Source organism: Dryobates pubescens, chromosome 5, assembly GCF_014839835.1.
Source record: "Dryobates pubescens isolate bDryPub1 chromosome 5, bDryPub1.pri, whole genome shotgun sequence".
NCBI classification, from domain to species: Eukaryota; Metazoa; Chordata; class Aves; order Piciformes; family Picidae; genus Dryobates; species Dryobates pubescens.
This window is the reverse complement of record NC_071616.1, coordinates 8,480,997-8,494,347: the sequence shown is the minus strand read 5'-3', so window position 1 is coordinate 8,494,347 and position 13,351 is coordinate 8,480,997. Positions and strand designations below refer to the sequence as shown.

General features: G+C 40.5%; 1 protein-coding gene across 11 annotated transcripts in view; it reads right to left on the bottom strand.

Annotated features, from left to right (window-relative positions):
• NUMB (NUMB endocytic adaptor protein) overlaps window positions 1-13,351 on the bottom strand; it is a 98,751-nt gene that overhangs the window by 10,339 nt on the left and 75,061 nt on the right. For 5 of the 11 annotated variants that reach the window (XM_054161529.1, XM_054161536.1, XM_054161532.1 and 2 more), the window contains exons 3-5: window positions 12,489-12,563; window positions 7,142-7,219; window positions 1,560-1,634 (exon numbers count right to left, since the gene is read on the bottom strand). In XM_054161529.1, the coding sequence (XP_054017504.1) occupies window positions 1,560-1,634; window positions 7,142-7,219; window positions 12,489-12,563 (228 nt within the window). The remainder of the gene's footprint in view (window positions 1-1,559; window positions 1,635-7,141; window positions 7,220-12,488; window positions 12,564-13,351) is intronic. The other 6 variants (XM_054161534.1, XM_054161539.1, XM_054161535.1 and 3 more) reach the window with 2 other exon arrangements.

Genomic DNA, 13,351 nt, shown 5'->3' with positions numbered 1-13,351 from the left:
AAATCCAATCTTTACTGTGGTTAAAACACAACACTGAAACTTATGGGAGAGGTCTGCAAGCGTGCAAGCAGCTGCTGCACAATACCCAGAAGCTGATACACCAATTAGTTAATCAGGGATGCAATGGAAGAGCCACCAGCAGCACTGGTAGTATCCAACACTCCTGATTTGTCCCCATAGATTGATGGGAGAAAGGTTTCTACAAAGGAGACTGTACAGTTTAAGAACAATGCCATCTGCATGACAATGTGTGCTTTCAGTACTTTTTTCCCCAACGTTTTCTTTAGGTTGGTGGTTAGTACCTGGCACCTGTGCTAATGTATTCAGCCACCAGGAGGCAATAGTATATTCTCTAAATCCTGTACTTTTAATTACCTCCAAGGCCTGCACAACTTACTAAAATTCAGTTTTAAAAGATTAGACAGATGCAGTCACATTTCTAAAAATAATACATGTAGTAGTAGTATTCTTAAATGAGGCAATCAGCAGGCTGAATTCACCTACATCAGCATGGCTGTGTCACAAACTGAATTCTCAAGAGACAGTAACTTTAGTGCTGATGAAGCACAGCTCAACTGCAGCCCTGGAGAGGTCTAGCCAAGGAGCAGGTATCTGACAGGCAGCCGTACTGCACAGGGATAGGAATTCTCTCTACCTGCTTCTCAGTGTTGGCTTGCAGAAATCATCTTTTAGGTTGACAAAGTAAAGGTTAAGCAACAGGAATATAAACCCAGTTAATTCCAGATTAATGAGAGTAAAGGCTGCTCCAATGGCCGTGCCATCTTCTGCAATACTAATACACTTACAGAGGCAAGCCTAAAGTTCTTATTTCCAATTGCCTACATATAGATAAAACCAAGAATGTTTGCTGTTACTTGCACACAAGCACCATGGTAGTCAATACCACACTGCTTCACAACTAAACAACTGTAAAACCAGCTAGAAGGATACCATGAATACAGCAGCCTTCCACTTCATATCAGCAGCTTAGATGTTAGGATTAAGAGCTACCAAATTTTATAGTTATTACTTAGGCTTGAGACTGAAGTATATAAGCCCTCCATTTCATTTACTCTCTCATGGCATTTTTGGAAGATAGCTCTTGTTCATTCAGATGTTGATGTCATGTTGATATCATTCAGTGCATCCAGAGTCGGATGCACTAAAAATTACATTAATTAACATGAGCTTGCTCTTGTATTACACTTGCAGCCTTCTGCAGTGGTGCAGAATGAAGTCAAGGGACTCTTCGAGTGCAGCAACAACAGAACTTATCATGAAAAAGTGGTTCTTCCAGCAAATGCAACAAGAAGCATTCCAAGCTTGTGCTAGCTGCTGCACTTCATAAAAATGTGTGTTGTGAGTAGTGTGGAATTAACCAGGGGAGAAAATAAATCAGCGTGTAGAGGTACGTTTCCAAAGCCAGAAATGATTGAAGTCATTAGTACGTTTAAAGCCTTCAGTACATTTCAAATATCAACATTGGCATTAACACAAAGACTGGTGTCCACTTAAAGTTACAGCAGAGAGATTTAAAACTTAGTCCAGGGAAATCTAACCTTTGTTTTCTCATCTACCACTCGGAGTCCATCCGCCGAGACCCACAGGACTGCTTTAACGGCTTTCCTCCCAGACTTTCCAATAAATAAATAAAAAGAGAACAAGAAAGAAAGAAAACACAGGTTTATGCCAACAGCATCAGGGTGCCACCCACTTCCCCTTTCCAAGAACCAAACATTAAGTGTAGATGAAGTCCATGGTCAGTAGGGTGCCCAAAGCCAGATACTCAATCCAAGTTGCGAAACATTCAGAGAACCAAGCCAAAGCCAGTACTTCAGAAACAGCACGTCGTGGGGATGGGGAGAGGGCACAGACCAGGTGGAGGCAAAAATAAGGTGTACATCCACTGACAGCAAAGAATTCAAGACTGACCAGGTGAGTGAAGAGTTCCACTAAAGAGTCAGAAGACACTAATTCATAAGGAGTTACACCACAGGTAGCTTCTTTAGCACAAGCTTAAATGTAGGAAAATTCTTACCTGATTATTTCCACCAGCCCTACCCTTTGCCCCAATAGTCGTGTGGCAGAATCATGGCATCACCTTAAACCAGTGTTAAAAGCACCCAAAAATCATCATCAGTTGCTGTTTTATGAGCTTAATGCTGAGATCAATCATCCAAACATGTTTCACTAATTCATTAAGAGCTACATCTTAGAAGAGAGGTAGAAAAATCTGATTTCTTAACCATTTGGTGTGTATCTTGTTGACAAAGTAATGGTGAGTGGCAGGCTGACACAGAGACCACTTGGCTTTTATTCAAGATCTGACTGTGGGAACTTTCAGCTGACACAAGCTGAGGCTAAGGAGAAGTGGGAAACACAGGAAGGCTTAGGAAGCCATTTAACTGCAGAGTCTTTCTAGACTGTTTACTTTTTAAGGGAAAGTCACAGAAAACAGTATAAACACTTGACATAATATCCTTTTGAAACTAATTAATTGAACAGAAAATAGATACAAGATGTCAACATAATTTCACTGGTTGTTACAGAGAGCAACTACTGGAAAAACAATCTCTCTTTTTCTTTTTTTCCTCTTAAATCTGTTAACTTTAATTCTCCAGCATCACATTTTAAGCCAGCTAACATTTTTTTGGAAGCACTGGGTTTACATAGTTGGTGGCTGCTAACGGCACCCACCGCAGACCACTGCTGGGAGTGAAGAAAACATGAAAAAGATGAGGGGGTATCAGCTAGTGGCTTGATGCAGGAATTGCAATTAATTTGTAATTGTTTTTACTAGTTCACTGCAGATGCATATAATTTATACTCATACAGCAAGTAGTGGAACAAAGAGACATTCCGGCATAAGCTACCACGTGTTCCAAGCCTGCAACTCCCATTTTAACACCGGAAGGATGAAATATCTTGGACTGAAAATTCTCCTGTTTTTATCCCATTGGTTTCATCCTCAGAGAATGCAGCACGTGTGATGAAAATGGGCCTGGCAGAACTTCTGCTTTTGAAGAGGCACTATCTGCCCCAAATTGAGAAGCAGCAATGACACCCCGAGCGTTTTCAAAAAGCTTGGTGAGAACAGGGAATGGCATTGACTTGTATGGAAGAGTGATTAAAAGAGAAGAGAGAAAATAAGCACAGCATGAAAGCAAGCCACAGAGAAGTGCTTGCAGAAGCAAATTTTTTTAATGCCCATCCAGCCTGCTGGATAGCCCAAAGGTTTAAACTGTCAGACTCTGGAATGTCTAATGGAAAGAGTAAAATTCACAAAGCAAGGTGCATTTGAATTTATCATCACATGTGTTACAAAATATTGCAGCATTTAAAAATAGCTTCCAATTTTTGGTCTTAGGAGGCTGTTAATGTCAATACTCACAACATACAGTCTTTATTTTCAATGCTCAGCTAGCTTCCATAGCCTGCAAGTCCCCATTAATCCCCTAACCAAATGGTTTGTAGAGGTCTGCCTCCCTGAACCACTTTAAAAGGAGTGCAGGTTTCCTATAAGCTGTTAATAGTCTCAAAATCTTCGTTTCAAGCAAATATGAACAGTCGAAAGAAGATGTCTGCAGGTAAATGTTTGGTTTAGATTACCCTCATTAGAAGCAGAGATACAGGTCCCTCCCCAGGAGACAATAAAACACAAAGAGTGAACCATTCCTGAAGTTTGTATTAACTGAGCTGGGTACTTCATAATGCAGTACTGATCTTCAGAAGAGCTTCTCCTCACCTGCTCTTTCCAAGTGAGGATTTAGAAGTAGCTAAGACATGGAACTTCATGTTCCTCAGAATAAAATGAAAAGGCTAAAGGGATAAACCCTCATCTCCCACCGGAAACATAAGGTTCCCCATGCAAGATAACAAAACATGGGCTTGCTACACAAAAACAGAACATATTTTTATCTCCCAACTCCTCCTCCTAAATGTGTGGCAGATGCAGCACTTGGGAGGCGTTAGTCCTTACAGTCTGTGTCCCAAACTCAGAGCTAATGTTGTTGGGCAACACATGATTTACCCATCTACTGAATCCTCAGCTTATCTGTGCCTACGAGTGACGTGTGAAGGAGCGTACTTCTCCAAATCAGTTTATACTGGATGTAAAAACCAAAGTACTACTCCATTATGAGTGGAACATTGCCAAGTCTATGGTAATTACTAAGTAGATATGAGTATTTGCACTCCTGGCACACACCAGACAAAGATCAGACCAGATGCAAGATACTGCATGGGAAGTGAATGCCGATGCAGGATCACAGCTTGTGTCAAACACTGAAGAGTGTAGGTGACACTGAACAAAAAGTATTTAAAAGCAAACGGCCAATATCCACTGGAAGAGTGTGGCCTTAAGTGTTGCTACCAAGGGACTCGTCTAGACATTCGTATCAGTAGCTTCTGGATGACAGCACTGCTGGAGGAGAGCCACACGTGGCACTGACTCCTGGGAGTCTGATCCGTCAGTGCTGAGTCAGCCCTGATAGAAACATCACTGCTAAGCAGGAGGTCAGCAATCTGCTCCAACACAAGATTTGTTATCTGGAATCATTTCAGAGTCCTCAGAGGTCTGCAGACGGGTGGGTGGGGCATCCATCCTAACAGAGACGGCCCAAAGATAAATCAGGACCACTGTGATTTGGGCAGGAGGGGAACCTCTTCAACAAGCTGGCAATATCCTAGAGATTAGCCACCAAAATGTACATTTTCTAATCAACAGTGTGGGTCATGACAACTTAGCTGTTAGAAGTGATAAGAACATGGAGATAAGTAGCAGCTATGCTCTAAGGCATAAAATAAGGTTTTAAGGATGCCAGAGCAGAATTAGGAGTTGCCCAATACTGCATTTTTAAATACTTGCAAGTTGTTTCTAGTCTATTTTCTTCTACCCTGGGACTGACAAACAGCTGTAAAATGTATCTGGAGTCTGAGGTGTACGTAAGGAAAATGTTTCATTGCAGACTAGAACACTGAGCAATGAGAAATGCACGCACTCAGTGGAAGCAAAACATGGACAAGATCACTGAGTCTGTGCTGCTATTCATAACAGCAGAAAAGCTTTAGCTTTAAAATATTAAGAGCTGCCTAAACAGGCAGTTGATTCTGTTACGTGGCATAAGGTACACAAAATAAAACTGCAGAAGCCTAACCTGGAGCTATCAACAGATACCTCATTTTTATTTAAAGCTGAAAAGAAAGTACTCTCAATACTAAAGACTTGAACATTTCCAGGCACAAATCTGTCAGATTTACCTTTTAAGGGGAGAAAAATATGGTCAGGGAACGCAGCAAACCTGTCGAGACTGACTTTTTGGAAGCTGCTTGAGCGTTTTTAAGCAGCTCTGCAGCTTGGGATATTACATTAATCCCAATGCAAGGCCTCTGTGGAGAAATCATAAGTGAGAGAGCCAAAAGATACTAGAGTTATTAGTATTTCTCAATTATTAATAAGAGAGCAGCTGTCGCTTTTTCTGCAGTTTTCCCCCTAGATTTGGGCTACCGTTGTAGGCCACAGTTGTAACACAGCCACTTCCATACTGATGCTGCAGGGATATCTAAACACTATGGATTAAATGGTTTCAGTGCTAATTAGTGAAACTTCACAAGCTCAAGTAGAAGTAGGTCCCTCTTTGGCACAATATTATAAATAACAGACAAAGGAAACCTACAAGGCTGTGGTGAAGTACCAGACTTGATAAAAAAGCAGCGAGGCTGTAACTGGGTAGCCAGCATATTTAATAGATTATCTTTGACTTGTTTTAATCTAGTGATATACAAAGAGCTGTCCTTTACCAGCTTTGCTTTCTTATGTACCCTAACACAAATTAACACCAACAAGTAGAAAAAAAAGCTAACATATCTGATTGGGTTGAGGTGTTTGTTGCTTTTTGTTTGGGTTTTTCTGTTGTTGTTGCTTTCCCCCCCCCATTTGTTTAGAATAAATTGTTACTGGTATTTATCATTTTCAGTTGTAAAGCAAACAGCATGTTTTGACTCCAATCTTTCTGAATTCCAGCCCTTAAATTTTATTTGTGCACAGAAATGATCTGCTGTATCTGACAGATCTCCCACCATGGTACTTCAGCCCTAAAAAAAGGGCCTCTTACTTCACCATCACTACACTTCAGAAGTGTACTTTCCCAGATCATAGGAAGAAACCTGAATTGGGGAAACAGGTGTCCCTGTGTCACTATCTCAACAGCTGAAAAAAAACCTTCCTTACTCCCCAAGCAAAGCCAGAACAAAATTCATCATCAGAGAATAATCTGCTCCACAAGATTTCAGTAGGTATGGAAGTTATGAATCCATCCGTTCCTAATGAAACCAAGATTCACTTCACAATGAGATACTTCAGAAGGTGCATCTTAGATTAACTCCATACAAAAACTAAATTGAAATGTTTTGGAAGAATCATGAATGCAGAGGTATGGAAGAGATGAAAGGTCAAAGCAAGGGAGGTCTTTCAGAGGTCTACACAGACTGCCTTGTGAAGATGCAGACAGCAGGAACAAACCCACCCAGACCTCAGTACAGCACATTTTTAATGAGGACAAAGAGTTGCTTCCCTTCACATCTAAGACACTGTCCTCAGGAAAACAAGAGCAGCAATAGAAACAAGTTATACAGTTGCAATGACAAAAACAGTTGGTAAATGCCTGGTCTCATCTTCATAGACATTTGAGTTAGGACTGTGCTTAAAAAAAAGAAAGGTTTAAGAGATGGTATGTGTAGGCACACTGCTTTCTCCCCATGCTAACATCAAGGGCTCAAGTCATGGAGTCAGGCAGCCGATCATGAAGCACTAACAAGGCACAGACCCCAGCTGCTCTACAGATATTTGCCCAGGTGATGTAGACTGGCACAAGTTTAAGGGTTTAAAAAGGAAAACTGGCATTTCTTTCAGGAAGACTGGATCAGTTCAGAACACTGGGTTTCCAATAAAGTCCATGTGGATTTAAGTTTCTGTTTGGAGTTGCCTTTTAACCCATATTCCTTGTTTGATCAATGTATTTCCAAGTCTGTTTTAGATGTAAATATTCTGAAATGGATTATGGGACTCTCAACATTTTATGGCAGTGCTATACCAGGGATGTAACTCCTTATAGTGCAAGCACAAACGAGGTATTAAACTTACTTTTCCAAAGAAGCCTTTGAAGAACTTCCTTTCCTGGAGGAACAGGGGGGACAAGTCGAGCGCTATTACTGTAGGTAGCTAAAATGTCCCAGGGTTTCAAACCAACAAGCACACACAAGAATAGGGTTCGGAGGGAAAGGAAGGGGGGTTTAGAGTTATCCATGAGAAGGTGCGACAGGCAAATGTGAAAATAACCCCACGAAAATGCAGATCAAAGGGCACACACACAATTCTAATAAGCTACTGCCCTGAAATTGGTGGAAAGAAGAGAACCTCAGCCCCAATTTCATGCAAAGTGGTTACTTTGTATTTACTCTCCCTTGTTTAGTCCCTTTTAGTTAGGTTATAAACCAAACTTGGCAGCAGACGTGGTGGTTAAACAATTAAAATACTGTACGGGCCCTTGTGAAACGCAAAGTTCTGACTCCAGAAGCACAGTCAAGTTTGCTGTGAATTAATCACTCTTTCCCAAAGCAAATGCTTTGTAAGCTGGAGAAGCATGTATGGCTGGTGTAAAGCAGGGTTAAACACTGCACTGTTTGTTGACTCGTTGCTTTGGGGTACGCGCTACTCTCACACTTCACGTCTTACAGCATCTTCTCTGAAGACTGAGGAATTCAATCTTGTATTGAGGTACAACTAACACACAAATGTGATCCCTTCCTCTTTCACTCTCTCTAGGGCTTTATACACACTCTCACCAGGGCTTTATACAATATTTATACAAATACTAGGTAATAATTCTACAACTCCGAACTGAACAAGACCCCTTTAAACTCAGCTCAGACAGGGACGGGGAGGCAACTGCAAAGATGCCAAAAGCTGAACTACAACTTGCTGAATTTCTTCAGCCTGGAAGTGATTATACCGATTGCCCAATCCCATTAAGAAAAAGGCAGCACATCATCTTAAGCACCATTTGTATGCAGTTTAGTTCTCTGGCTTTCTTACCAGACTGTGAAAAGAAACCTGCAAGATCTGAACCAGTCTCCTGGGAGAACTCTTCTCCTGGACCGGTGTGCTGCGAGCACAGCCACACACTGCTCCTCTGCCCTTTGAGGGAAGCTGGCACGGAGCAGATCGCTGCTTTTGCTGTCTTTCCAAACCGGTTCACTGGTACGAAAGCTGTGGCATAGCAGTAATGGGGAGGAGGTAGAGAACTGCAGATGAGGCTGAGGGAGTCTGTGACATCTCCTGACCCCAAATTAACACTGTGCAATTCCAACCTGTTGATTGCTGATAACGATAGCGTATCAAAAACATTACTACAAACACCATGAGGCAGGGTCTCAAAAATTGATTGATAAACAAGATTATATTTGAAACAAAGCTATGGTTCTGACGTGAGCCAACAAAAGCCAGGAAACACAAAGTTAAGAAGGGAGTGTCAGTCTTGACTCTGCATTTCCTGACTTCCAGTTGCTCTGTGCCTTTTTGCCCGAGAACCTTCCCCAGAGGTTTTTACCAAGTATCTGGTATCTGCAACATTTGTGTCAGCCTCAGACGCTGTATAAAGAACATCTCTAAGTTCAGCCAGCTGAAAAGCTTAACAATTTTTAGAGGCAGGAGCGGGTTATGTATTTGGACAGGATATGCTGAACACTAGGAGGGGAACTAATGGATTAATCACAGTGTTGTGTACATAATGAGAAGGGGTTGGATGCTGCTGCCAAGTTGAGCAATGACTATTGCATTACATGAAATAACAGCTTTTTAAAGATAGCAAAAGCTAAAGAGGTTCACCAGAAGCTACTTCATTTTTAGGAGATGGTTAATTTTGCTCTCAGCAAAATGTTTGTTAAATGGTATTATTTTTCTTAATAAACTGGACAAGGTTAATGGAAAAGGCATCATGCAAAATGGGTTTTAAAGAACACTAAGTTAATGTGGTTTAGAGAAAACTAATGCATGTTTTAAAATATTAAACTATGTCTCTTTACCTGCTAAAACAAGAACATATATTAAAATAAATGCATCATTTAAAACAAAGAGTGGCAAGTTAGAAACCAATTCTACACGCTAATGTTGATTTCAAATCAAAACATGACATGAGAGTATACTTTTGTCTTTATATTATGTCCCCACACCTGAGTCAAATACACTTAGAGGGCCCTTACAAAGTAGTTTTCCAGTTTGCACTGTGTATTTTAAACTCTGTTAAGTGGTTCTGAAGACACTATCTAGAGCTTAGTGTCCAAGCACAAGGATCCTACAGATACGTGAAATGTATATGTACATTTCATGTACACAGCAATAGATCCCTTCTAAGGGAAAAATGTAAGCTGCATTGGTAACATCCTACTAAGGGAAAAATGCAAGCTCCCCTGGTAATACAAACCCATGTTAATAACAGACTGATAGGTGAGTACATGGGCTTCTGAGACTGCAGTGCCATTTCCTCAGCCAGAAAATAGGCACACAACCCAAGTGCGTCGTCATTCGAAACGCTATGAACTGCACATTACGCTATCGTCGGGGTGCAGTTTCAGAGCTATAAAATTGTAACAACAGAGTACAGTATGGATGAGGGCTTCTTCTACTCAGTTGTCAGTTTAACAGCACCTAAATAAAATGTTCATCAGCACCTGGTTTCAAGCTCTAAGAGATGCAATGCTCAAAGAATAATTACATCACGTTAAATGCACAGGTAATAAAAATGAAAAACAAACCCCTCCCTGCAAGGTAATTTTCCATAATGCAGAGACAGAAAGATTTGTTTGCATCTTTTTTTTTTTTCCTTTCAAAAACCAAAGCAGAAATTAAGCTATTCCTAGACCCAAAATTAACACTTTTCTATACTCTTCTTGAAGAAAACTATTAAAAGGTTTTAAAATCCATTAGCCAACCCTAAAAATAAGAAAATAATGCATTCAGTTCCCTAAATAAATTGCAACTTGTTGGACAACAAGACTTAAAAGGAAAAACCAACCAACCAACCAACCACACATCTGTTAAAATAAATAAAGACAGTACTTAATTTTTCAAAGCTATAAGATAAGGTATTTCAGCAATTCTAATTTGTATTGACTGGATTTATAAAGCCTGCAGAGAAAATAATGAAGATAAAAATAGGCCACATATATTTTGATGTAGTTGAACCACATGAAAAGTGAAGTCCAAGTTCCCTTGAGCTACTCTTTCAGTTGGAGCACTGCCACTTCTTTCAAGATCGAGAGAAAGCCCATCAAAATAACCAAGTACTGTGAAAGTAAGAGACTACCAAAAGACCAAACCAGTTTCTGATTGCATTCCTTGGGTGCTGAAACACTATCCAGTGGTTTGGCTTTTTCGCTAATTGAGAGAGGATATTGTACAGAAAACAGCTTTCAGTAATAGTAGAATCCTAAATAAATGCCCCTGGTTTAAAACCTTCATGGTGAGGTGGGGCACAGGAGCTGAACTGCAGTGAGCAGCTTCAAAAGAACTTTGCATCTGATGGAGTCTAGCAACGAAAGCACACAAAGTAGTGTTAGTAACCTGAATCTTCCTCTTGGGGCCCAATGAGTATTTCACCTCTGCTTCTCAACTTCCAGCACTGACAAAGGAGATAATGAAAATAGCAATTGTAAGAGAGACACTCTTGTGTCCAATTCACATAGAGACAAAAACTTCAAAGAGCAGAAGAAAACCAAATTATATGAAGAAAAACACAGAACTTAAGATGGGAAAATTGGTGCCGCCCACAGTTTGGAACAATGACATAGCACAGAACAGGGAAATGGAATTATTTGCTTCCAGAGAATGTACTGTAGAAGCTGGATCTCCAAGTCCAACATCTGAATCAATAATTCAGGTGATCAAGGATCACAGTGCTGGAATTATCTGGATTCCAGAAGAACCTGGGTGCTCTGCTTTTTACTCTCTCTCATTACTGACAAGATTAGCTACGCTTAACTGGCTTGCAGGCTTAAAGTGTATAAAAAAACCCTAGAGAAGAACTGCTTCACAGCATTGCTCCCCAGGGAAGAGAATGAGAAAAGTCACATGAAGTAGACACTGAGCTGTTATTTGGTGTGCTAACAGAAAGTATTCTGATAGAACAAAACAGGATAAAAACCAGGTGCCATTCATAATGTGGTCTGTACTTGCACTTTTGGCTACCTAAACTCAGTCCATGGAATAAAGAAATTCATTTATAGTTTGTGTGGCCCCTTTTAATGAAAATCAATCACCACTGCTGGACTGAATGGGAACAGATGGTATGCGGCTTTAACAGGTTGTTATACATTAGCTGAGACAGAAAAGAATTAAAGAGACTTGATTTTAACCAGAGCACTGAACCAATTCAGAAACTTTACAGCACAACAGAAGGCGGAAAAGATAACCTATAATCTGCTGCTGTTGTGTTCCAGGAAGAAGTGATGAACAGGTTTAGTTGGAAGTCACTTGAGCGCTCACATTTACTGGGGAAAAAAGTTATGTCCAGCAGCAGGTAAGTTATCAAAGGTGCAGTAGATGTATTTGATGGACTCTCAGTACCTTTGTTGCGCTGCAAGGATACATGAGTTTCTTCCCCTGAAGTCATCACTGAAGAATATATAGGGCTAAGACACATAGGTGAATTGACAAGAAAAATTTACAGTTCTTTATCTCCTTTCAAACTTCAATTTTTAATGCCCTTTCTGCTGTTCTCCTCAATGCCATTTCAGCCTCAGTTCCTTGATCACTGCCTTTTATGGAGTTTGCTATTTCCACAGGATTTTGGGATATTGCTACTGCAGGAAAGAGATGACAAGACCTCTCCAAATGAGCCATAGAAATACAAAGAGCTTTGAACGACTGCCATTTCTAGGCGCGAATGTTCACAGAAGCCAAACTAAGAGCAGCCCGCTTCATGACATACCAGAATTAGGCAGCCTTCAGGCCACTTTGAGCAGATGCAAGGCAGATTATTTCATGCATGACTACAATGTTGCAGTGCATTAGAAAAAAGCAGCCTAAATCAAGTAATAGTCTGCATAATAACAGTGAATTAAGTCACTATTAAAGTGGCAGGCAACAGAGGGAGAGAGAGGGAGAGGAAGAGAGAGAGGGGGGAAAAAGAACTGTTAAACAACAATGGTTGAAGTCCTGTGTGGGTACCAACTTAGTCTGAAAGGTCAGAGAGGAGTTTTACACATTTGTTCTGCAAATAGTTTCGGTAAGTAGAAAGAACAGTTGTAACTCTCCCTCTCATCATCAGATTAGCATGTCCCCCTAACCACAGCAGTGCTCTCAAACTGGCCAACTGTTCTCCTAACGTGGGTCAAAAGTTCAGTCTTTAGCTGTGGCACTGCTGCCGAACGGACCTTTGCCAGTGACGCTCACAGCCCCCAAGCCAACTTTTACATGAAACAAATATACATACAGATTTCAGTCTCTTCACAGCATCCTCACAGATATGCATTCCTCTGGATTCATCCACTTCAACATGTCCCAAGTACTGCAGGAGAGAGAGGAGAAAGAAGGGAGAAAAAGCTTAGTAGCAGCTCCTTGAAGTCCCTGGGTTCAAAAATCCCATATCCGAATTCTTTTCAGCACAGATGAGATGAGAGACAGTAAGAGCACTCTGCTAGCCTTCTTTTGAAATCTCTATTTGGACGTTGGACTTTGCATTTATATGGAGCACCAGCACCTACACAAAAGCATAAAACATGTAGAAATCTTGAAGGAAAGTCAGATTTTCCTTATTCAGGGGGAGAAAAAAAAAATTAAAAGTAGAACTCTATTTTCCTGCTTATTCAGCATGAGCTTCAGTCATTAATTTTTTTACCAGCATAGCATGAAAACTTGAAGTCAATATAGAGATGACTGTGAATACATCATTTTTGAGTAATTATAAATGTATTCAGTATCAAAAGTTCTATTACATAGTAAGATAACCAAATATCATAGTATCAGTCATGGTTGGAAGGGACCATGAGGATCATCTAGTTCCACCCCCCCTGCCATGGGCAGGGACACCCCACACTACATCAGGCTGGCCAGAGCCTCATCCAGCCTGCTCTTAAACACCTCCAGGGATGGAGCCTCAACCACCTATATATACCACAATATATTTGCATGCTCATATCCAAAGACAAGAAATTTCAATGTTGCAAACAGAAAACATCCTCTTTTTTTCCTTTTTCTTTTAAAAATTGCAAATCAAAACTGTTTATCTTCATTACAACACCAGGCTCCTACGTAGACATTGAAACATTCATCATTCTCACAAGAAGTTTTTTAAAG